The 25,397-nt window shown below is 37.3% G+C and overlaps 2 protein-coding genes and 1 long non-coding RNA gene across 12 annotated transcripts in view; 2 read left to right on the top strand and 1 right to left on the bottom strand.

Moving 5' to 3' along the window:
• Positions 1-671: 671 nt before the first annotated feature.
• Positions 672-6,367, top strand: LOC124111988. Its single transcript, XR_006857559.2, has 3 exons — positions 672-690; positions 861-862; positions 6,102-6,367. It is a non-coding gene; the product is annotated as an uncharacterized LOC124111988 (long non-coding RNA).
• Positions 6,368-7,759: 1,392 nt separating this feature from the next.
• Positions 7,760-19,914, bottom strand: LOC124111986 (ELAV-like protein 1). Of its 8 annotated transcripts, none has more exons than XM_046471923.2 (7): positions 19,588-19,914; positions 17,657-17,787; positions 16,646-16,886; positions 14,442-14,557; positions 12,771-12,924; positions 11,038-11,284; positions 7,760-10,719 (listed from the first exon to the last, which is right to left on the bottom strand). In XM_046471923.2, the coding sequence occupies exons 2-7, from the start codon at positions 17,705-17,707 to the stop codon at positions 10,371-10,373; spliced, it is 1,158 nt and encodes a 385-aa protein (XP_046327879.1). In that variant the 5' UTR covers positions 17,708-17,787; positions 19,588-19,914; the 3' UTR covers positions 7,760-10,370. The 8 variants fall into 8 exon arrangements, with proteins under 8 accessions (XP_046327879.1, XP_046327878.1, XP_046327883.1 ...); XM_046471922.2 differs by lacking the exon at positions 12,771-12,924 and adding an exon at positions 12,988-13,141 and having other exon boundaries at positions 19,588-19,913; XM_046471927.2 differs by having other exon boundaries at positions 14,442-14,545; positions 19,588-19,913.
• A 325-nt stretch (positions 19,915-20,239) lies between these two features.
• The window catches only part of LOC124112013 (cytosolic carboxypeptidase 6-like), a 139,097-nt gene continuing 133,939 nt past the window's right edge, over positions 20,240-25,397 (top strand). For 2 of the 3 annotated variants that reach the window (XR_007222177.1, XM_048399759.1), the window contains exons 1-2: positions 20,242-20,520; positions 21,255-21,380. Coding sequence is in view for 2 of the 3 variants with exons in the window: in XM_048399759.1 (XP_048255716.1) it covers positions 20,496-20,520; positions 21,255-21,380 (151 nt within the window). In the remaining variant the exon portion in view is untranslated. Of the gene's footprint in view, positions 20,521-21,254; positions 21,381-25,397 lie in introns of all 3 variants that reach the window. The other variant, XM_048399760.1, reaches the window with a different exon arrangement.

Raw genomic sequence — 25,397 nt, 5'->3', positions numbered from 1 at the left:
CTGTTCAAGTGTGATATCCATCTCTATTCTGTTCCTGTGTGATATCCATCTATTCTGTTCTAGTGTCATATCCATCTATTCTGTTTCAGTGTGATATCATACATTCTGGTCCAGAGTGATATCCATCTATTCTGTTTCAGTGTGATATCATACATTCTGTTCCAGTGTGATATCCATCCATTCTGTTTCAGTGTGATATCCATATATTCCATTCCTGTGCAATGCCCAGCTGCGATGTTCAGAAACACAAAACTCTTCCTTTTACATAACACGGCACATCAGCATTATGTTACCAGAAAACCAGTGTCGGAGACGTTAGGTATTCATGATGAGCACGGACATGCTGCTGACATACCAAGAAGTAGGACTCGAGTCGACAATGCAACTCTGCTTCTGTTGAACTATGTACTATACAAATACACTATACTCGCATCGTTCAGTCTCATTAACACATGGCAATAAACCTTTCCGAAGACACCCAATGTCCCAGAAACACAGATGCCAAGGCCACGACTTAAAAAAAAAGATCATTTTCTTCTAGATAGTCTGGAGTATGACACTGCTTTATAGGTCAAGGTTACCAATGGTGCTCATTGTTCTTTCCAGCTAATGGCTGAGGTCAGACTTGCGACCTATTCACTTCGCTCTCGTTACATGTACAGATCAACGAACTTCACGACGCCTTCCGATGTGATTGTCAAAAGGTCTCTAGGAGCACTGGCACAGAAGAGTGTAATCCTATCAAACTGATCCGTTACACAGTATCAAGGGCATGCTATGTATCTGTAGCATGCAAGTAAAGAACCCGAAGTTCCACCAAAGGATGGCATCACTTAACATTGCTATTTCTACCTATCCAGCTGTAATAACAGTTGGTCTCAACCATCAAGCCTACCATCCAATGGTTGTATTTACTGACGGCTTCAACACCTCAATGTGATTACGAAAACTTTTTTCATATGTATGAGAGCATCTGTTTTGCAGCATGTTAAGCGCATGATATATATGTTTAGATTGGCATAATGGAAGCGATTCCTTTTTTAGGAAACCAAATGTGGAGGGAAAGTAGTCAAAGAGAATTTCATAATGCTAATGGGTGAGATTAAAGAGTATTCGAACGTCATTAAAAGAGCTGTTTGGAAGGTCAGATTAGAAATTGGTAGTATCGTATCAAATGTCAGAACAATTGAGAAAGAAAATGATCTACAAATGCGAAATAGCAGTGCCTAGTCATTATGTGACCCCTCAGATCTTGGGAGAAGGCGTGGAACACAGAGGAATGGCTACCGATCGAAAAGTTCACACGGTATTTATTCAGTTTTTTTCGCTTTAAAAAATCCCGAATGTGTGTTCCATCGGGTTGTTCAAGAACTGGGGTTTTCGGTCGTTCGATGCATCTGTATCCCGAGGCTAGATTTTAACATTTAACAGTGATCATCCACACGTATAATATGTCTGACGTTAACATTTCTTTACACTAGGTATCCATGTATATATGGCGCTTACAGAAGAGCTGTAGATGAAGCAAGGACGGATTATGAATAAAAAGCATCACTTGTACGAGTAAAAGGTTAATTAAATTCAATGTATGGGATTCAGTTCACATGTATGCCCGTGTTTAAGATCAACAGTTGGTCGGGACTGTCGGGTGACAGTACGTCTGTACATGGACAGCGCATGCGTATCACTGAAGGTGAAGGTGAATGGACGTCATGCTTTGAACATGATCTTCGTATTAGATATCTAGGTTTTTGCATTTGAGAGTAACACGCGCAGCAGTAGTAAACGTTTCCTCACCTACATCAAGAAGAATCGGCCAGGAACATCCCACTTGTAGTTTGGACACCTGCCGAGCCATACATCGCAAACGGTTCAGATGTCGAAATGCATATGCATGGGGCACCCGGTTGGAGTACGGTTCAAAGTCTGCATCTCCTTTGTTTGAAAATTGGTATTTAGAAGCATATTCGAATCACTGTGGGATGTATGATTGTATCTAAAACTGACCAATCTTCAATCATTTTGCGCGTACTGATCCGAGTTGGTGGTACAACAGCCAAGACATTCTCTAGGTTTACAGTTTTCGCGCACCACTGCTGCTGGACTGACACAGGGTTTGTTTACTGTTTTATATTAGATGTCTGTGGCTCAATCTCATTAAAGCTTTTACCCCCATACATCTGTGTGTGGAGATCTGACAACACCTCAATAACAGGCTGCGGTAGGTGAACCCAGGTCGAACCATGTCCGCCCAATCTAAATGAAGAATGCATCGTTCTTGAGATAGTCAGATGTCAGCTTATTAAAACGTTTCTGTTTCAATCCCCCAAAGAACACACACATATATATATACCCTCGATAGAACTCCCTTTGCGGTATAGATGGCATAGCGCTCAGAAACGACAGGATAGATAAAATATCCCAAACAATCTAACAGCCCGGCTTTGTTTTTGTTTTTTGCCTTCGGAACTCCCTGATTATATACCTTTTCGACATACAGAAATCAGATATGGTTGTCTGAATGCTCACTTGTACCGAGAAACCCTCGATGCTGATTGGATGATTAGAAAGTTTATATGACGACTTCCTATGGATGTGTCTCAGGCCTTCTGGGAGAAAGGCATCCTATCTGATCCGATTCTTATGAGATCGTTTGTGGTTCAAATTGGGTGGGAGACAATAAGTAATTGTGGTCAGTACACCCTTTTAACTTCTGCTGGCTTGATATTGATCTTAGCAATATGTACTCAATGGTCTGTTAACGTCTTTTGAGACCGGAAGTCCCCTCAGTCATTATCACATTTGGTTAAAGGTGGACGATGCACCGCGATCTTATGCCTATGACTAGTGTAGTTTAGAGTAAGTGTATTTAGAGCCATGTGACATTGTCTATTTCCAAATATGTCATCATGAACTGCTATTTGATATTCATCCCAAAATGTGAGCAGATAAATAAAGTGGCTTTTGAATGACATGGCTGAAACTGGCTGGGACTGCAAAATGGCCCGAGTCATGTACACCTTTTACGATAATATCTGCCACGTAGTTACTATCTGATAATCGTTTCGTTAATAACATCTCAACATTGTTACTTTTAGCTATTGACTACTTTGTTTCGCGGTGATACCGGTAGGACATGAGATGCTTACCCTTTTAGCGAACACCTGGTGTCATCCATTCATCATTTTCACCACTAATTTGCCTCAACGCCAAATGCAATCTGTTTCGGTGGATAATCGAGGCTGATTATCCTCTAACGTTAACGATTTAATTTTCTTTCTGAAAGACAACATGTCAAGCTGAGTATTGAAATACTATTAAATATTTGAAAAACACATACATGCACAGGTGTCTTCTTTGGATCGAATTTCATATGAGATTCGACCAAAAAGGACTCCAATTAAAAACCGTGTCAAATAATCAGCTTGTGACGCGAAAATCGATGGATTATTATGCCTAGACAACTTACAACCCGTTAGACGCAGTCTAATCGATTATCAAGCAGTGACATATATTTGGAGCAAATTATCACATATTTGCTCTCACGCCGTCTGGTTTATTTATATTGAGTTGCTATATATGGAGGAAGCCATGAGTTTTGGACTAGCGTCGGGGTTACAATAGTAGGTATGTGTGTTCCACAGAGATCCTAATTACCTTCATTTGAAGCCGAGCGGAAGCCCTAGCGTGGTCGAACTTTGTAGAGTAATTAACAACGTCAGATATAAAATACGGACGCATTAACGTTGACTGTGTGGGAAAACGACCATCCTCTGACATTTCGAAAATACCGTTGGTTGGTCAGTTTAATTTAAGATGCGAACAAGAGTAAAGGAGCTGAGAATGGTTTCTGATTTGGACTTACAATGTACATGTATATCAATTACAGGTAGAATTTAAGAGCTTTTTTCGGGATCTAGTAGGCGTCAGAATGGAATACGAAGGATGAGAGGTTCTTTGGAGTATATATGACGGATTCGTTCTTGGAGGAGACCTTGTTTGGGTCTATTTTTAGTCCTTGTAGAGTTTATTCGCCATTCAGAACCCGATTTGTTCTTTCTTTTAACTGCAGTTTAATTAATTATATCAAGCTGTATCATTGTCAGAGTCTCGACCTACTCCGAAAATGGGCGCCTGATTATGGAGCATAGTCCCCCCGTAAGGGACACTTACAGTGGAAATAGTTTCTATACGTAAACGAAGGAAAGACATTTTACTTTGGTGCATGCATATATACACGTGAGCTGAATAATCATAGTCATATATCTATTTCAACAGTGCGTTTCGAGAACCGCTAACCACTTCCAGTGTGCTTAAACATAATTATAAATAGTTTAATAAAAACCTATTCAGGTTAGCCATACTATCATCACTGTGAGAACAAGTGTTTCGTGATTTGATTGTATTGTTACATAACACGTGGGCTATAAGCGAATGTGACACTAGTGCTCAGTTGATGCTGTTCAAAGAACGGCAAATTGTCTTACCTATTTCTGAAACTGTCGTCACTCATAAAGTGCAACAAGCAGCAATTAATATATAGTGTTGGCATGGCTGATGATTCAGGGATACCTAATACTGATGCAGCTAGTCCTGCACCATGACTGTGGAATTTATATTTGTTTAGGTATTTTTTTATTACTAAAAGCCAAGGCAAGTCTAGATCTAACTAACACAGTCTAGTTTGCTTGATTTAACACAAACAGCAGAAGAGGAAATGTTCTTTCAAAAAAAAGAAAAAAAAGAAAGAAATATTTTCATTGACATGTTTTCATTGACTAAGTGTTAGTTAGTTTCTATATGATTGGGGACACTTCAAGAACTTGAACGATTTCTGAACCCGTTAAATTTCAGTTGTTTTATCGTTAACATCTTTCCAATTTTGTGTTTTTAGTTGTCTATAAATACACGTACCGACAATGATCACAATAATTCGCTTTTTCAGTTTAATGCCGATTTGAGGAACATTGTACCACCTCAAAACAACTACTCACTGTTATACATACAATTCTGGCAGGTGACATTGACGTGTGGTCATTATGTTATCATGATGGATCAAGCAGATATAAAATAAATCCTATGTTTGTTATGGGTGAAGGAGTACCGCCTCACCCAGGGGCTCGGTTTTGTAAGCACTATTTTTGTTGCAATCTTTGCAACAAAAGATTTTCGAGATGGTGCACCTGCTCTCTGGGACAACTTCCAATTGGTTAAAAGAGGCCTCCCAAGGGACGCATGCGCAGTGAATGAGGACGACGCTCAAAGCGCGCCTGGGTCGGGTCATATTTTCTATACCATCTGTCACCTCGTCCCGCGAACAAGTCGTGTGCCCAGGCTTGGGAACAATATAGATAATGCATTCTCTTTCTCTGTGTGGCCAGCTGTTTCCGACATTGAAAGGATCTGAATACCAACACAGATGCTGCTTCGGGTAGCCCGCGTGGCATGCTCTTATTGCTTGTATATGCTCATTACTTGCGTGGAAACTCCCGCCATAAAAATCGCAGAGCACTTGTAGCAATACATTAGAGTATTGTTTGAGATTTATATATTTATTTTTTTTCTCAGTGGGTGGGTTTTGTAAAACAGTTCACGAATAAAATCTAGATTAAATTTTAATGTAATATTTATATCAATCGAAACCTTTTATGAACATACTTTACACAATATTAGGTGTAATTATCAAAGTCGGTGGGAAGGCAGACGTAAGTTGTTTAAAATCACTTTTACACAGTGAGAGCGGAACCCGCTCTAGATGATGCTATACGATTCCCGTCTGGAGGGGAAATAGCCACCGCGGTAATCCAATTTTCCTTATCAATTTGTATCGTGATCTTTCCATACTTGTAAATCCTGTGGGTGATGGCCTCGCGTTCGAGGTGTGAGAGTATCCTTGGCGAGGTCTCGGGAGACTCGGCAACTTTCAATGTATCTCGGGCGTTAGGTTAACGGAGTCCTGCATTGAAGTCAGCTACTCCCGTGCTGTCGACACGGCATCTCGGGGGACCATTCCTGACGGACTGGAGTGGGCTTGGGTTGTATGGTAATTGGGAATGGTTGTATATACACGGGATACATCGTCTTTGATCTGTGTCCAATAGTAACCATGTGTATACCACGGTATAGTCGTTAGTGAATCGAAATGTAACACGATATTCACTAGTTCCACGTTGGCTATCACGCACACGGTATATATATCCTAACGGTTATCCTACAGCTATTGGGACAAACAACATTGGGCACTCTCTTCGTATATGTGCTTACGTTGCCCCTGAACCAATAATAAATGGGACTTTAAACAAATAATTACCATCTATATCGTTTCCGAAATTAGTGAAATTGAACCTACATTTGGAGCTTATTAGAAGCCTAACTGAAAAAATAATAAATAAATATATATTCCACTGAAGTATTTCCTTCCACACAGGACTGATGGATTCATCATTATATATATATATTCTTATTTAGGTTTTACTGTAGGTTTCAACATGATCCACCTTGGAGGTTTAAGTGTTGCTCATAGATATCATCCCCCTTTTCTAGGATGGTGGTGTGTGACAGTGGCACGGCACTGGCACTGCCTAGCCCAGGTTTTAACCCACAAACACCACCACCAAATTGGTGCTCTTTACCATGTGTTCCCAGACAATTAGGTTGGCTTGTTCAGCAAGCCAAGCAAGCAGATTCTTACTGACTACACATAGAGCTGAACCCTGACAGTGTAGACGCCTAGTTTCTAACAAGGCCAGACAATTCAGACAGAAGTACATATAAATAGTATTTGTGAAGTCAACTGTTTGTATATTTTAATGTCTGCTATACATTGCAATGAGGTAAAAGGGGAACACTACTCGAGCTATAACCTCTGTTCAGTAATCGATCAAAAACAAGTATTGTTGTCTCAGAAAAAGGTAAACATTTTTATGGCTATGATTGCAGTTTGAAGATTTCATAGACCCGATTGATTTATAAAAGAAACACTTATGAAAACATTTTCCAATGTGTGCGTTTAAATATCTTGTTGAACCTAGGAATGCAGGACTAATACTTCTGAATCGGTATCTTTCAAGCACCTCCTCAATTCAACATGGAAATGCCATACACCATTCTCAAAATCACAGCTTATACAAGTATAAACAGATCAGCTTTGCAAGCAGAATCATTGCATTTCACCAAAACAGTATTCCCAGTAGTAAAAGCATGATGTCCAAGAGATACTTTATTTGTTTAGAACTAAGTAGCTTAATCATCAAGGGACTAATCTGGTTAATGCTAAGAAATCCTGGCATTAGCCCAAGCTGCGGAATGAACACACCCTGTCTAAGACTACCTCAATGTCATATTAGATGGTTAGTAAGTATGCTGTCTTCAGTCACACAGCCAAGCAGTCATAGTATGGGGAGAGGTCACTGGATCAGATTAAACTGATGTGAAACTATTAGTAAAGTGTAATCACTTCCAAGTCATGGAAGGAAAGGAAATTCTACTTAAACAATCAAAGATTTTCTTTGGTAGGGATCCAACACCCAAATCCGTTTGAATGCCATCACATGATCACTTCAGTATGTAGGAATGATGTGGCTTTATTCACTGTCTACTCTATCCATACATTAACAGAGTATGTAACACAAGCAATTATTGGAGTAACGCTTTCCATCAAACTTACATAAGCTGGTGTTGGGTGAATGAGGATGATGGGCGGGTCATTAAGTCTTACCTAGGCTGAATGACAGGAGAAATAAGAAATGATGTGAGAGTATAATTTCTTGCAAGTTTTTATTTGTGTAAATAGTTTCACATGTAAAAGTACAAATATTGCAATACAACTGAAACTACGAATAATGACAACAGCTCGGAGCTTCTTGTCTTTGGGTACAACAATACATACTGCTGGAAAGTAGAGAGAGGAGAGAGAGCACATTTTGATTTGGTGGATACTGATTATTTTAGCAACTGGGGGACGAGACAATCTACTACAAGTGATACAAACGCAAAGCTTTAAAGCACACAGAGACGGTGAAATTGAAACTCTAAACTCATTGGGTGGGACTTTGTAGGACATTCTTCTGCAACTGTGTAACCCAACAACACTATATTGTTACCCTTGGAAACAGCCATCCTAACAAAGTCTAACCCCATGTCATTATTTCATGGAATGAATCAAGAGAAAAAATTCTCAAACAAGAAAAAAACACTGAACAAGAAAAACTTTGAAAATTGAAAACTCTCAAGAATACAATAAAATCTATAATAAGATGAAACTATAAATTGAATAAATCTATCAGGAAAAAGCTACACTCACACAAGGAGATATAGCAACGTTCCTGTCAAACTTCAGTTGGGTACTGAAGACAAATTGAAAATTGAAATAGTGAAATAAGAATTGATCCGGGACAAACAATCATGCATAACTTTTGTCTGCTCTTGCTTGTACTACAGGTAAATAAGTTGGTAAAATGTGCAATTTGAACAGCACAGATTTGAGAACATGGAACAGAAAATCTACCATATATAGCACTGTTGGATAGTTGGCACATGATTTAACTGTAAATTGGGAGAAGAATAATGATAGGTCTAGATCAGCAACAAGACTAGAAGATTTGCCAGTGTAGTTCTGGCCACACATAGTTGTCAAAAAACACATGTAACAAATTCCACTGACCACTATTATTTTCGATAGTCTCCAACAATTAAAATGGGTAAAAGGGATTGCATATATAATTGGGCCTCAGGGCCTACAAGGAGACATCAGTTTGGAAGTCTATGTAAAAGAATATTTGCTGTTTGTCCATAAAATAGAACAATTATACGTCATAAACAGTTTCCAACAAGACTGCCAAAACGTTCGCTCCTTCAAAAAAGAGCAATAAATGATCCAAACATATATTCAATGGTTTCTCTTAAAGGTATAAAAACTTTTATAAACTTGGAATTAGAATCAATCATCACATTTGTGCACTGCTCCTTTTATACAGATTGTTCCCTTCTCAGTTTATACATTTTAGCATGAAGGCTGTTCAATATATACACAAGTATCTATCCTGCATGATCACACATTATGCAATGTATGTGGGCATGTGCATACCACAGTCTGTCTTTCTCTCTCTCCGGAATGTTTCATACACATTCAACAATGTGTAAAGTGTCTCAGTCAAATATGACCAAAACAAATGAGTTTAATTAAAAAATGTTTTGTGGTAATTGATGAAGATGCCATGACTATTGCATCGGATATATATAATATATACATGAAATTGTGACCTCTTCATTAATAATTAATCTTAATAGATTGATCAACAGTTTTGAGTGTGGAAGATCCGAAACCTGATACGTCAGCATGTATGGTCGTAAAATTGAAATGCCTATGAAAAGTATACATACAGTTAACATTGTAAAATATATGAGATGGGATATCTCCAACAAATTCATTTTCATTATCAACATTGAAAATATCCAATTAATTCACACATGCATTGTTATTCTTCAAATGCATGCAGAAATTAAAGAAATAAAGAGAACGGAAATCAGAAAACTTGGCCTTCAAATAAAACTAAACTGGAACGAATAACTCATTCCCATTCCAACTCAAATGTCCAGACAAACAAAAGTTATGAATGATTGGCATCAAAAAGGGTGCACTGAACTCGGTGAGTGGTTGTTATTATACATTCAGTTTTCTGTCAGTCTAGTTCCAAACTTTCACACTGTCATGAGACAGAAAGGATTGGAATTAGGAGACAATGGATTAGTACAACACGCTTTGTAACAAAATAAAATGGATGGGCCTATCAAAGTATAGGCTCATGCAAGACAAAACAGACACAACAAAATCAAATAAACCAAAATTTAATATAACCCACAAAAGAACCGTGGATCCAATATAAATAATGCAATAAATAAATGGACTGAGGGAACATGTAGAACAATACTGAAACAATTCAAACTTGAGCTTGCTACGTGCACTGTAAGCACATTTCTCAAAAACCGATAATAAATTATGCGATATGATTTTTCACAGATCTGGCTCTTCCAGTCTTCCTAAGACACAAAAAGCTATTTTAATATCAACACAAATATTAAATAGAGACAACTCAATATACACCGAAAAAAGGGTCAAATAAATTATGCACAAAGAGTAATGAACACAAGTGGTTTTCTTAGGAGATTCTCCCACGATTCAGTTTGATAGATAATGGAAAATTTGACTCCATATATGCAAATTATCGTCATGGATTTCCTGAATGTTACCTTTCATAGGCAGTCATAAACAAATCGAAGTTCTTCATGTCATGTCTGCCCATGACGAATGAAAGTCCGCAATTTTTGTTGTAGAAATGTATGGGGTGACTAGATGATCAGACGTGCGTGTCTTACGCCTTGAATTTGTTGGTTTTGAACGACACCTGCAGTACGCGATTTCCCAGACTGAAGCCGTTGAGGCTCTGTATTGCCATCATGGATTCATCGTAATTGGTCATGGTGACAAATCCGAATCCTTTGCATTTCTGGGTCTGGAAATCCTTAATAACCTTGACGCTTTGCACTGCACCGAATGGTCCAAACAACTGCCACAAAACACTGTCCTCGGTATCCGGCGCCAGGTTATACACAAAAATACACCATCCTGTGCCATTGAGAGCGCCAGCTGATGCACTAGTTGTTGCCGATGCTGTCTGAAGGATTGTGTTCGGTAACAAGCCTGAATCCATTGGGGAATACCTGCAAGGTAGAGATCCAACATATATAATCAGGTCTGCATGATTTGAAGACAAACATCTATTCAAAGGAAGTGTGCCATGAAAATACAGGCTACAACATAGCCATGTGACATATAATAAAGAAAGCCAATTTAATTTGAGTTGAGCCTTACAATTCATACACATTCATTACACATCCAATCACTAAAGAACTGAACACACTGCAATTTATACTTGCTTATTTATAACATATTTGCAATTAAGCTTCTGAAACTCTATAGGTTCATTATTGCTAATGTTAGCATATCCAATTAGATGAGTTTCTACAGTGTTCACGCACCTCAATCTGCTAGCTGCTGTGGGGTGATGAATAGGTCCATAGTACCTCCGTGTTGGGGAAACGTAGGTAGCTGCTAGGGCTAAGGGTGTGAGTGTTGTCATGTTTTTGTTGGAGCTTGGGGAGTTTGCAAATTTGACAGTGATTCCTTCAGTGGCCCCCTCTGGGATATGCCCATGCAGCTTGTTGATTGCTCGTTCAGCTTCCACTCGCTGGTCAAACCGAATAAACCCTACCCCTTTGGATAAACCTGAAATAGTAAAGTAGCATCATATTACTATCTGAACAAGATAAATCTCCATTATCCCTACAAAAGAAAGGAAACTCATGAAATACATCAAAGATGCTTTTCCTTTGTATAGGTCTTGTCTAAACTTCTGTTGTTACATGAAAACACTAACCCTAAAGCTCAATTTTAACATTTATGTACATGGCTAAACATGTAGAGTATTGCTGATCAAATTTAAAAATGCAATATTTGATAAATACTGTGCTGACGCTTGACAAATGATTATATTTCTTGTAAGCATATCTCAACTACACCAAGCATTTTGATAATATATACAAGCACCATCGAGTACAAACAAGTTGAACAATCGGCTTGGGAAGTTACTGGTAAATGCAGACTGACAGTGGAAACACCACTACTGTATCATTACATTCAAATAAACAATGACAACTAAATGTGGAAAGTAACTTAACAACTCATGTACATATACTTAAAAATATACAATTATAAACATGTAACAAACTAAATATGGCAAGTGTTACAAAATAAACATGTTGATATAAATGTAGGCACTAACCAAGTGTAAAGTAAGGGTGGGTGTACTTTGACTTTTTGAATATTACCTGACATGGCAAGTTTATAAATGATATGTGCATTTCTTTGCCAAAACTATGACACATTTTCTGGAAATTACTGCCTCACAACTGTCTAGAAGGATCTGACCATTTCAATAGGACAAGAAACCCAAAGAAACAAAACCAAATTTTCAACTAAGTTTTCCTCCTTCATGCCTTGGAAAAAATTATTTCACAAACAGACAACAACAAACTCAACATTTCTTGCCAAAATAAACAACAAAGTATTCAAATTACTAAATAAAATTAACCTAGAGATAAACTTTAAACAAGTGGATATAATTCTTCATTGATTTTAGAAGTCCTTTGACGCTTTCACATGAATTCATAACCTTAGTCACTTCTTTCTTTGGACACTGAACAAGCCAAACTGTCAAAATCTTAATGAAATGAGAATGTTAGAGTAGTGGATAGTTAACTTCCTGTATCTCAAATTGGAACTTAAGAAGTGGGAAAACACACTAAATATCTAGCAATTGACAAAACTTCTTGAACAACATCCATGCAGATATGATCAACAAGCCACTTGTATTGGAAACATACAACGCTGAATGAACATCAAGCATACAGAAACATATGCAGTACTCAATGTAAGATGAACAATCTGCTGAGGTAGATAAATCATATCGGATGAAATGGTAAATCTTGCACAAGTAAAATGTGTTATCAAATCATGCAGATTAGTAGGAAAATGATGATCTAGCAGAAACAAGTGGAAAACAACGCATTCCAACCATGTTTAACAAAATAACATAAGAACAGAAGTGAAATATTGGTCAACGGAAACGAAATGAACGTTGAACTGCCCGGTATGGAGGCTGGACTGACGGACAGACCCATCATGCACACAGACTAATGAGAAAGACTCTGACCTGTGGTATTATCGTACAGAATTCTGGATGTTATAATCTTTCCACACTGTGAAAACAACTTCTCCAAATCCTGTTGTGTCATAGACTTGGGCAAGCCACATATATACAAGTTAGCACCCTTTATACTTTCACTACTCGGTCTTGCATATGATACCTACAAATAATTGTTGAACAAAGTAAATAAATTGACAAAATCAAATAAATCCAAATAGAGTACCTGTGTTTTGGTCATATAGTATTCTTGAAGTTATGATACTTCCACAAGAAGAAAACAGTTTCTCCAAGTCCAACTGAGTCATAGATTTTGGCAAGCCACTAATGTAAAGGTTTGCTCCTTTAATACTTTCACAGCTTGGTCGAGCATACGACACCTGAAAGTTAACGAAGAGACTTAAAATGCAAAACAAAACAGTGATGGAGAAATCAACAGGAAAGAAATCAGGGAACAGAAGTTGGAGAGAACGGCCGAGAACAGAACTAAACATAAACAACTGAAAAACAGAGCAGCTGTAGAAGTGAGACAATTTAGCAACAGAAGACAAGGAATCCTCCACACCACACCATCCACAGTCATCCCAAGTCCACTGCTTGCCCAGTCAGCCTCAACAAAGAAGTGAAATTCTTCTATGTTTTGTCCAATATAGCAGATTTGGTAAGCCTCTCTGTTGATTTCCCTACCAGCTTTTATTTTAGGCGAGGAAGTCTGTCTCACAGCTTGCTAGAATTTCTGGTATACTCACCATTTCCCCCTCCTTTTCAATCATCTACTGTTTTTACCTGTCTGTTATTTCTTTGCATGTGGTCAAAAAGGCAGAAATGTGTGAAGCAGAATGAAATGTGCAAATTGTCTGTCATATCAAAGTGTGATTGACAGCATAAGCACCACGTTAATTACATGTCTCTTATAGGTGATACTGAGCCTCAGCTAGCTGTCTATCAACAATGTGAAATGTGTCATGACGTCCCTGGATCCAGATGAAACATTAGTTTTCTTCTATCTTGTCAATATAATCTTCATAAAAAAATGACATTGCATATCTATGAAGGCTGCAACAGTTACTGGGTTGTGTGTGTGTTCAAATATTCATGTGTCGTGTAAAAGTTATACACAATCCAACAAATGAAATGTTTTGATTTGTGTTCAAAGCCAGCTACATCTTTACAAAAAAGCAAAAGTGTTTTTGCCAGTAATAAATATCTGAACAAAAGGCCATCTACCAAACCCATGACAGGTTCAGCTGACTAGCCAGGCTGGATGTGGATGAAGGTGGGCGGTGCAGAGCACAAGGATTAATCAACAAATCAAATGAATTAACTAAAATTACCTTAACACTACTACATATAGTTAGTAGAGTGCCGACAGGAGTCACATGACCTTTTTGGACTTGGAGGGTTGTTTTGGCATTATTAATACATATAAGTACAAGAATGATGCAGTCACTCATTAAAACCTGCATGAGCTCTATTTAAAACAAATTGTCAGGAAGATTGGAAAAAATAAGAGAAAAGTTTCAATTAAAAATCAATTCTAATGGTGATGCAATGTCCCATTACCAAACTCAAGAGTTAAGACTCAAATGATGCAGTTACAAAATTATGCAGTAATTGAAAAGAAAGGTTTACTGAAAACGATGTTTATTCCATGTGATGCAGAAAAGCAGGTGTTGGTACCTTTATGGTTTTGTTCTGTAGCCGCAGTCCGTTCAGTGTGTTGATGGCTTTCTCTGCATCCTCTATCCGCTTGTAGTTGACAAACCCGTACCCCAAACTCTGTCCTGAAGGGGAAACTTGAGATGGTTACAGGATCAGTAAAATGAAAATAAAGGTTTCATAACATGACAAATACATCCTAGCTAACAAAAAGTAGTCATTTACATACACTCATGATAAGTTAAATTCAATTTCTTTGATCAAATAAAGATTATTTCTTTGAATGTTTAAGAATATGAGTGGAGATAAAATTAATTGAGTTCAATGTTTGAAATTTAATTTTACTTTCTGACGTAACATATGCAACATGTAACCAACAATAAACTCTGAATTTATCTCACTTGGTAGTAAAAAGTGTTGAATGATGACAGGTTGTCAAAATATTGTCTAATTCCAGCACATAATGAACAAGAAACAACACTCAGGTGCACAAGCCTATCCCTTCAGACTTTCTTAAAGAACAAAATTTCATTGCATGGTTCAACACAGAAATGTGATACTTTGCTCAAGTTTCTGATTCCATCATAGGCACATAGATAACAGAAGGAAAATGTGCTCCCCTCCTACTGCAAGCTTGGCAACTGGCACTCCGCTGCAAAAACAAGCCGAGGGAGCTAGATCTGAACTATCGCATATCCCGCTGGTGATCTACTCTAAGACTAACATCCCAAGTCCCATCTTGAAAACCTCTTATCAAAGTTCCCTGCCCCATCTGCTGCCTGCAATCAGCACGGATGGCACTTCCATGTTCGCCCCTCAACTCCAGTTTATCTAGTACACCGAGACTAAATCACACAACACTATAGACAATTTTAGAGGGTCTTACAAAGTGCTTCCACATGCGCGAGTTTGAATAATGCTGTATGTGTTTATCTGGAAATATGGGTCATCCTGAGCACGTTTTCTTACAGTTCCTGTATTTCCTTGTTTTCTTAGTAGTGGAACAGAGAGTTTTTATTTAGGCTCTCTGAGAATGAGTCAACTACATGGTATTCCCACTACACATGCTTCAGAGCCTTTACAGTAGTCTTCTCTACCATATAATGCTGCATATTCCAAAATCAATACTGAGAACCAACTAGAACTCTGAAATGCACCTGTCTGAGTAATGGGCAACAAAATAATTAAATGTGGCATATGTTTCCATCTTAATTTCATTAGCCATCATGTGCAGCTCAATACAAATGCTATTATCTTGTTCCTAACAGATCTCGACCCTTAATTAAAGTACACTATTAATCCTGGCAGGAAATCACTGAACCACAAGGAGAGCTACCATAATCAACTGACTCACTATACCACAGCAGCTCTTTGTTATTGATAACTCCTGCCCAATTTATTATTCATAGCGGTGTTCTGTGAGCACCAATAACCTTGGTGACAATCTACAGATCTGGTGACTTATTCCTGTCTCAAAGCGATGACTCAAAATCAATTTGTAATGGCTTATCTACTATAGTATGCTGTTGATTCATCCTGACACAACTCCTCACAGCATGACCTCACTACTGAGGCCATTCTATAACCAGAACATGTGTTCTGGAATTGTTGAATCAATACCATTTGGTTTGACTCATACTACCATGACAAATTCAGCCATCATCAACACATGGTTTCAAAATACCCAGACCAACTTAAATAGGACTAAACGTAATTTACTATCACCATTATTCTTAACTTCAAAAACTAATTTCGTAACCCCAATTATTTCCTGAGCTAGAAATGATTTCAGATAAACTTTCCACACCTCGCCTACTTCTAACAAGGAGCACTTTGTTTTGTAAGTACCATACAAATAAGACTCAAATAGACCAGAGAACTCTTAAAGTTGGATAGTTACACAATTAAGGAAAACACCCAAATGATCCACTATGTACATAAAAGAATACCTCAAAAGCCGAATTTCAGGTACAAATTCAAATCTTGCAGCAAATTCCACACTGAATCGATGAGTTATTATTAAATTAGCCTCCAGTCGACATTGTTATGGAGACAGCTGGTGCCCTGCTTATTGTGTGTGTACTACACAAAGGGGAGTGGGGTGTGGGAACAAGCAGAGGGGGAGGGAAGACTACTGGCTGTATACCCCAAAGGACATGCACAAGACCCTAAAATATTGGAAATGGGCCTAAAATTGCATATAGCTGTAAGGAGGTGATGCATACCTGTGGGTTTGTCCCTGATGAGTTTGCAGCTCTCCACCTCCCCAATACTAGAAAACAGCGATCGTATATCCTCCTGTGTCATTGTCTGTGGCAAGTAATTCACAATCAAGTTTGTTTTACTGAGATCATCCGAGTGCGAATCTGTGGGTGAGGTAGTACCACCATTTGTTACTTGTGTATGGGCGGCCACCCCAACCTGGGATTGTGGGTCCATCATGTTGTGGCCGTCAGCTAGTGTGATCTGAAAACATGATACAAATATTCTTTTTTTAGTTCTTTCTAATAAACCAAAAATTACATTCTGATGATGTTATGATCATTCTGGCCTGATTGGGTTGTAATATCAGTAAATACACACTTTATGAAATTATTCCTTTCGTGAATATTTCTTTTTCTCGGTAAAGCTGTAGGAAATATAGGAACTAAAAAAGGACCTGCCACTAATGCAAAGCACTAATGCAATTAGTTTATTTTTACGCATGCTGAACATGAAAAACAAAATATCATACACTATGTGTTTAACAGGTTTTTACATTTTGGATGAAACAAAGTCCAATAATTTGAGATCTACATTACATACATTATAACCTGACTACAGGACAATTGTCAATCTTAATACAGCGAATTCCTTAGATATTACGGCAAGTTTTATATACATTTACTAGCAGCATTTAAGAAAAGAAGAATGACCCTCTTTTACAGAGCCCATACACAGCACTCCTCAAAACAGCATGGCATTTTTTGGCTGGCTCAAATACCGTTGTGGGTCAGATCGACAATTTAATTAGTCAAAATAGACATGTCTAAAGATACCATTAAACAGAAATATCAAGCCAATCCATGGCAACACTGTATCATGCCAGCCCCGAAGAAAAATCAATGCTGTTTATGGTCTCTACATCAGTGAAACTGCTTCCATTTCTTTGTTACAATCAGATTCGCCAGCTCGTTAGCAGCGGCAAATACACCAAACTAACAAATGTGATATGATTCTATCTTACACATACTCACCATACAAGGGTTACACAAAGGATAGCTAGATTGATTGCAGTTTTGTGCCATTATTGCAGATGGATCAAGGTCCTTTGTTCTCGGCTGTGCCACTATTTCACATTCAATAGCAAGCTAACGGTTTAGCACCACTGAAGCAGACGGAGAGAAAAACATCGACTTTAACAGAAGGCAACAACAAAAGTACATACCTGCATTGAGAATATCCTAAAATAACTGAGAGAACAAAAAGGGAAAAAAGGTCCGAGAAGACTACTAGCTGTGTGCACAGTAGCAGTCAACTGTATGAATGACAGGCTTCACTGCCTGACCTCAACATAAATAGCAGCTCGAGAGGGAGAAAATTAATACTGATGTGCTGCTAGCCAATCAAATTGTTCCTAGATAAAGCCAGCTTCTGTTGAGGGGGACTACGCCAAATGTCTCTCTGGGTGTCAGTGATTGTGGTACTTGAACAGAAGGGCTCTACCACTTTGACTTTATTGGTTAACAGTTTACAGTAATATTTGAATATTCACATGATATGTAAAGCTTGACAAAGAGCAGCGGTTGGTCAGATAGAGGAAGCCTCCTCACACTGATTGCATCATAGACATTGGACCACTTTCATCATCGTTAATGTTATTTAGGAATTATGGACATTATCATGAACTTAGTCTCATGCTGGACATGTGTACTCCGTCCATAAAGTGTATACATACTACTTGCAGGTATAACATTCAACATTCAAAATACATTCAACATATACATAAACTGTTGATGGTAATATCACAAGAATGACATACTCTTGTTCATTAATGTCAGAGTCTGAATGTTGAAGGTAAAACTGTTGATATTCACAAAAGATCAGGTATTTTTTTTTATCAATTTGGGCTGCCAAAGTATGAATAACCCTGTCATTTTTAAAATAACTGGTGTCTCCTGGCCACTCCTTATTCATTCTAATTTTTAAAATCCTTTATCTTATGATGCCTCTTAACAGAAACGTTAAAATGGAAACATTTATAAAAAAAGATAAATATGGTACATAAATATACTGTTCTGTACAAGACTGACACAAAGCAGTATCATAAAGACAGCAGTTGCATACTTAGCAAATAACACTGATTTCACACAGGAATCCTTCAACAAATACTTTAAATGTATTCTAGGTTGGGTTGAAGCTTACATATTTCAAAGGCTACAAAACCGCATACAAAATAGTCACTATTACAATGACAGACCACGCATGATCATGTGAGGTGTGAACAGCTGGCGCTTTCAAATAACAGGTCAAATTACAATTTGGATACAACGAGATGATGTAGGCCTGTATCCGAATTTTGAGTAATCATATAGATATATATACTGGACGGACTTTATCAGATTCTAGATTTATGGCCCACCTGTAAATTTGAAAAGATTCTTAAATGCATTTAAATGTCACTTTACGATATCCAGGTACAGACGACCAGTAGTAAATAAACAATAAGCAGACATCGGGGCAAGATAGCCGTCATGCACGGGCAAGCTACATGAAAGCCATGCCGCTTTGTTGTCATCAGGCTCGTGCCGAGCTAGGCTCCCACGTGCCGTCGACCCCAATATTTGGCAGGTGGCACGCGATAGCCTCGCTCACACCTCTCTGTTCCCGTTAGCTAGTAGCCGCGAAATTTTGACAAGTTAGGTGTGGACAGAATGGCCGTTTGCCACCTGCAGTCATAACATCAATTAAACTAGGTTATGTCTACGTTCCCAAATCACTGGTAATATAGGTTTCGGTGGCTGGTAGCGTTTAGGGAACACGATCACGGGTTGTGGAACCCAGCAGACGAATGAAGGAAACATCATCTGCCAGGCGGCGAATGCCCATGTGTTCATCGCGTGTTGTACTCAGTGCTACACACGTTAGATAAACAGTTTATGACAACGGTACATGGAATTTCACCTACCTTAGAAATGTATAATCCTTGAATTATATCGGAGTTTGTGCAATAAAATAACAGCAGTCTCGAAGTGCGCGTGAACGCACTTTGGAAGATGTGAAATATTGGCGGCTTTGGCTCCGTGAAGAAATACTCCAGTTTTGTTACAAAATGATATTCAAAGAATGACAGTTTCTTCAAATTGAAATTTAACACTTCTACATCAAACAAGATAAATTAAATTTAAGAAAATGTCACTGAAATAAATTGAAAACGTAACCAAATTTCCACACCACAGCTACTAACAAGAACATAACCAGCAAAGATCGGTCTGTTACTACATGGCGCATTTATACTACGTCACTGAGATCGATCTGTCAATAAAAATGAATTGTGTAACTTTGGGCTACTGTACTAATTTCTGTTATACTATGCTAACAGACATACGATATCAGTCATGTCAGGACAAAAACAACTACTTAAATTACTATGTTCACAATAAATTACTATTTTGTTATTGGGACTATTTTATTCAGCGGCGTGATATAAACAAGTGCGAGCCGTTAAGGTGGCGGGAATACTCATGGGAATAGTGCTGGTGGTAGAATTTTATGTATGGGGGCTAATGTTTTATTGATCTGTTCGGCATAATATGAAGCTCCTTCTTTCAGATCTACGGGAATTCATACACCGTGCTAATTCAAATTAAAGCACAGTCATTTTATGCACGGCTGCAGGGTCCGTCTTTCTTGACGTCACACTCAAATCATTGAATTCTAAATCCAGTTACTAGTTACTTGACAGACCAGTTGAAACGCACAAAGCAGTGATTGGACAGTTTCTACAGTTGCAATACATTAGCCAATTGAAACACCAGAACGGCAAACCAGTTCCGTTATTATTCGCGCATGCCCACATAGCTTAAAATAACCAACATGGCTGACAAGCGAGGGGATTCAGGTTTGTTTACAGTTGCCTAGTACCGCGAGCTTTGGGTTCTAGTGACGTTTGACCGAATTAAAGTGCATAAAATGTTAGATATCGATGTGCAATAATTAACAACTTTTCCAATTTCCAAATTCCATGAAAGCAACGATTTACAATTCAAATTAAAAAAAAAAGTTATTTCGAGGAAAGATGTCATTTGATAATTTGTTTGGATAATGACGTTGGAAACAGGAAAGCGACAGTTAAAACAAAATGATATGCATAAATGAAAAACTACAACGATGTGTGCATAGTTGATGTCATTATAATTGTAAGTTAAGTCAATGGGTGTACTGTGAACCACTATATGCATAATTATGAAATTTTCATAAAACAACGAATATTTAATCACGAATAAAAAAATAAGCCTAAATTCATATAGCCTATCTGCTACAGATTAATTGCAAAATAGAGATTGCTTTTTAAGCCACCGTAATGGAAAACAGCAGGATTTGGACCCAGAATTTCACACCATTATTTGGCTTTAGTCAAAGTTGTTTACAATTAAAATGTACACAATGCTGGTTTATGGCTGAAGAAGAGCATACATTAATTTGTTGAATTACAATATCTGTACCTCATATAGATTTTAATCAAAATACGTTCAAAAGAACATACATAAAAATCACAGGTAGATCATCTATGTGCATACATTCTATCATGGCATATTTGATGACATTGAAAGGTTTGTTTATGTTGTTGACTAGGAAGTGATTCTGATAGCACTGAAGAACCGGTTGTTGGAAATGTCAACAAATTTGCAGTTGTCCCACCAGGCTACAGTGGAAAACCAAAGAAAGGACATCTCATATTTGATGCATGTTTTGAAAGTGGTAAGCCTCTTTCTTTCCTTACTAGTGCTATAATGAGTAGGTCTGTAATGGGACTTTTTGTCGCAAGACCATACATATATTAATAATAAGATCATAATATAATACACAATATGAAAAATGAAAACTTGACACATAACATGTTTTGAGCCCAGTTGAATGGCACAACACTAAAAACTATGTCCAATTGAACTACTCTTGCAAGTGATGGAAATTCTGTGCTAAGTTCGAGATGAGAGCCAGATACCTCACTTCCAAAACAAAACTCTTGTTGTGACTGGGTCCATTGTTTATTTCAAAATGGAATGGAAAAGTAGTACACTAGTGAATCAGGGATGCATGTTAAGAGACATATCCCATCATCATCAGATATTGAAAATAAACGTGACCAAACCATATTTAGTAGTGGTGTAAGGATATGGTGATACGGTATTGTATCGTGATAAGAGGCCCATGATCCAAAACATCAATTTACGATCACTGTATCGTGATACATATCAAGTATCATTTCAAGTTATATTGGTGTTAAAACGTGAATAATAAGAGAAACTGTTCAACCACCAGCTTACGTAATTGCTCTAGTATTTCATGTTTGGACATAAATGACATAACATTCACAGCGCCCTCTACCAATATGTTTCTGCCCAACAATATCCCATCTTTGATCTCTGAAATGTAATAACAAATGATACAGGATTGTGATTCACCTGAAAAGAGAAAGAATATCAACTTGTGAAAAGGAAGTACTGTCTTGGGATACAAATCTTATTGCACTCATAGTATTGGGATATGTATTGTATCACGTACCGTTACACCTCTATTATTTAGTAGGTTTGAGTTATATAATCAAAAAATGGCTGGAAAAGTCTTGTACATACTGGCAGGAAATATAATTTTTGTATTTTTGCAATTAATTTTCATTAAGTTGTATTGGTCACCCTTATATGTATGTGTATCGTTTGGTATCGATACATAGTTTTCTGATGCAATACTTCTTTTGTGGCACAGAGTATTGTGATGCATAAAATGTTCGGATAATCTTTACACACCTAGTAATATTTCCTAAATATTGGTGCATTGGGATATTTTGTATCATATTGTAAAGTCATGTACCTGTTTTAAGGATGATATGTACTAAGAGAAAATGAATGTTAAAACACCAGTTTCTGATAGTTCCCAAGTCATTGTTAATTTGACTCTAGTTCACTGAATTTATTTTGGTTTGGTGACTAGTGATTTCCTTGTGAAGAAGGATTAGGTTTCCTTAACTTAAGAAGTTTTACATATATTTACCTTAGTTCGTATCACAACCTTATTATCAATATACATATTATATAGTGTTCAAATGTTTAATTATACCTCTTTTCATTATTACTATAGACAATACAACATATGTCACCACCCATAATCAGTGCAGTCATATGGTGTTCAAGTTGTTGCTGACAGTCATCTTAAAGACCCATTCATCTGAATAAGTGGACTAATTTTTATTGGCCCCCTTAGGGAATAAAGGGAAATGAGTTGTTCACACTCCATGTCTTGTGAAAGGATTGAGGTGTCATACCCAGTGGAAGCAGAATTGAAATGAGGCCAGTAACGACTACATATGGTCCTGTACTAATCAGCTAATTAATCTCATTCAATTTTCATATGTTTAAACAAATCAGAAATCATGACCAATCATCACTACAGGTGACTACTAATGATTATTGATGGATAATGAATGGTATTTGCTTTCTTTCTGCTTCATTATCTCCAATAACATAAAATGATGTGATTAAGAAGTATGTAAAGAACTTTCATTTCATTTGTAAAGTCAGCGTGTTTATATCCCATAAGTGTTATATATACTCCTACTATAGAGAATTCAGGGTCGTATTTAAGAAATCTTCAACCAAAAATTGATTGAGGTAATTTTGCTTGATACAAATGTCATTAGGACATTTTCAAGAGTTTGCAAGTATTAATAGGACATTTTTCTATATTGTTATCATATTTAAAAACAACAACTTTAGAGCATTTTGTTTGACAATCAGTCAGTGCATTGGAAAAGGAACTGAATTGGAGCCCTGTATCCTGAATGGCTCGGTGCCAAACATACATTGATTAGACTGATTAATTGGTATATTTCTCAGGATATCATGCCATTATGATTGTGGAAATAAAAGTGACGCAGAATTTAAAGTAGGGCGTCTCCATTGAAGGAAATTGAATACTGGCCCTTGCTGAAGGCCTCACTGATCATGTGGCATGTAATTTTGTTAAGTGTGGAAACATGAAAGGGTTGAGTTATTTCTGAAATATATGTTTTAAATGTTCACATCCTCTCATTTGAGTAAATGTTATTTTGTGAACTATAAATCATTATTATCATCATCATCATCATAACCACCTAATGTGCTCAGAGTCAGTATAATGTGTCTCATTTGGCTAGCACTATTATGAGTAGTAGTGGGACGATGCATCAGAGGATGTCAGTTTTTTACTGCTCGATACAAGTATCAATCAATCAATCACAGTCGCACACTAACTAAAACATATCGATCCTTACCTTGAATGTTGTCTTTATTAACTGTTACGCAATACACTAATTAGTAGGGAAAATTAATCATGAAAACATAAATATTTTCATCCATTGTGCCATACCTGACACTGTCAACAGTAAATCATCAGTGTGCCAGGTATTTGTCCATCTTGTTATAAAAAAGATGGCTTACACTCCACAGATAAGAGCACATGCAAGTATTGTGATGCATACGGGATCGCGACCATGGTATCATAATACGTATTATAGCACAGTTGGTGTATTGTCCCAGCGACCATGGTATCATAATACGTATTATAGCACAGTTGCTGTATTGTCCCAGCCCCATTGGAATTATCGTTGACGGGAAGAAAATTAATGATTCTTGATATGAAATTGTTGTCATCGATAATAACTTACATAAACCATTGTGATGAAATAAAGTTTAGATTTATCGATACAGACTTGTTATTGTCAATCATGTCAATTGTCAAAGACGGAAAGCAACTGGTTTTTTTATTATCTCAAATGTCCACAAAGTAATCTATGTATAAATGTGTCTCTGCACACCCGTGGTGTGAGATACATGTACAAATGTATGTTGATTTCTTTCGTGACTTCCTTGCATGTTTGCTTGAAGTTACTTCTTCAATATTTGTCGGTAATTGATCGGTATTTAGTTAGCGAGTATCAATCTCTATTATCAATAACGATTGCCACCCCTAATAATATCTATCATGGTTTTTATCCTCTCGCTAGATATACACTGTAATCAACTCTTGTCAAACAAACTATAAAGCTCTATAACTCTCCTCTTCCATCAAACATAGAGAGTGTATCCCGTGGAAGGCGGAGATCCAGCCACCCACGCCAGCAGCTTGAGAAAATTCTGTTTTTGTTTTCCATTAGAATGTAACAATACAAGATTCTCAACACTGATGAAATAAATCTCCCTTGGCATCAGGAACTGATGCACTTCCTGTCTTTTTGTTAGATTTTTATGTTTAGACCTTAACTTCGGATATACTATTGATCCAATTTTCTAAAGCAAATAGTAATTTTGCATCTTGGGATTTTCATCAGGTCATATCAGACTTTTCTTTTATCATTGGCAGTGTGGCATTAAAATTCTTGCAGATATCTTTTGAAAATTGGACAGTTATTTATTGCTCTGTTGCTGTGTATCATTTTTCATATGTACAATAGGTTCAAGGATATGGCAGTTGCTTATGCACTATGACTTCATGAGTTTTGTTTTATGATTTTTTTAAAGATTCCAGTTTAGAAGTTATTGAATTGTTTTTGTATAGTTGTTTGTGAGACTGAAGGGTTATGGAGACCGCAGTCTGCTTGAATGTTTTCAGTGCAAGTCTCCATGGGTTTCTGGTTTAGAATTGGTCCCCAGTAACCTTTACTTGACGTAAAACTAAATTGATCAGGTGGTCACTGTGACTTCGCTGATCGTATACTACTCAAAAGAACTTAAAGAACACCCA

This window comes from Haliotis rufescens, unplaced genomic scaffold, assembly GCF_023055435.1.
Source record: "Haliotis rufescens isolate VD_foot unplaced genomic scaffold, xgHalRufe1.0.p SCAF_2, whole genome shotgun sequence".
In the NCBI taxonomy this organism is placed as follows: domain Eukaryota; kingdom Metazoa; phylum Mollusca; class Gastropoda; order Lepetellida; family Haliotidae; genus Haliotis; species Haliotis rufescens.
This window is presented reverse-complemented; position numbering and strand designations above follow the sequence as displayed.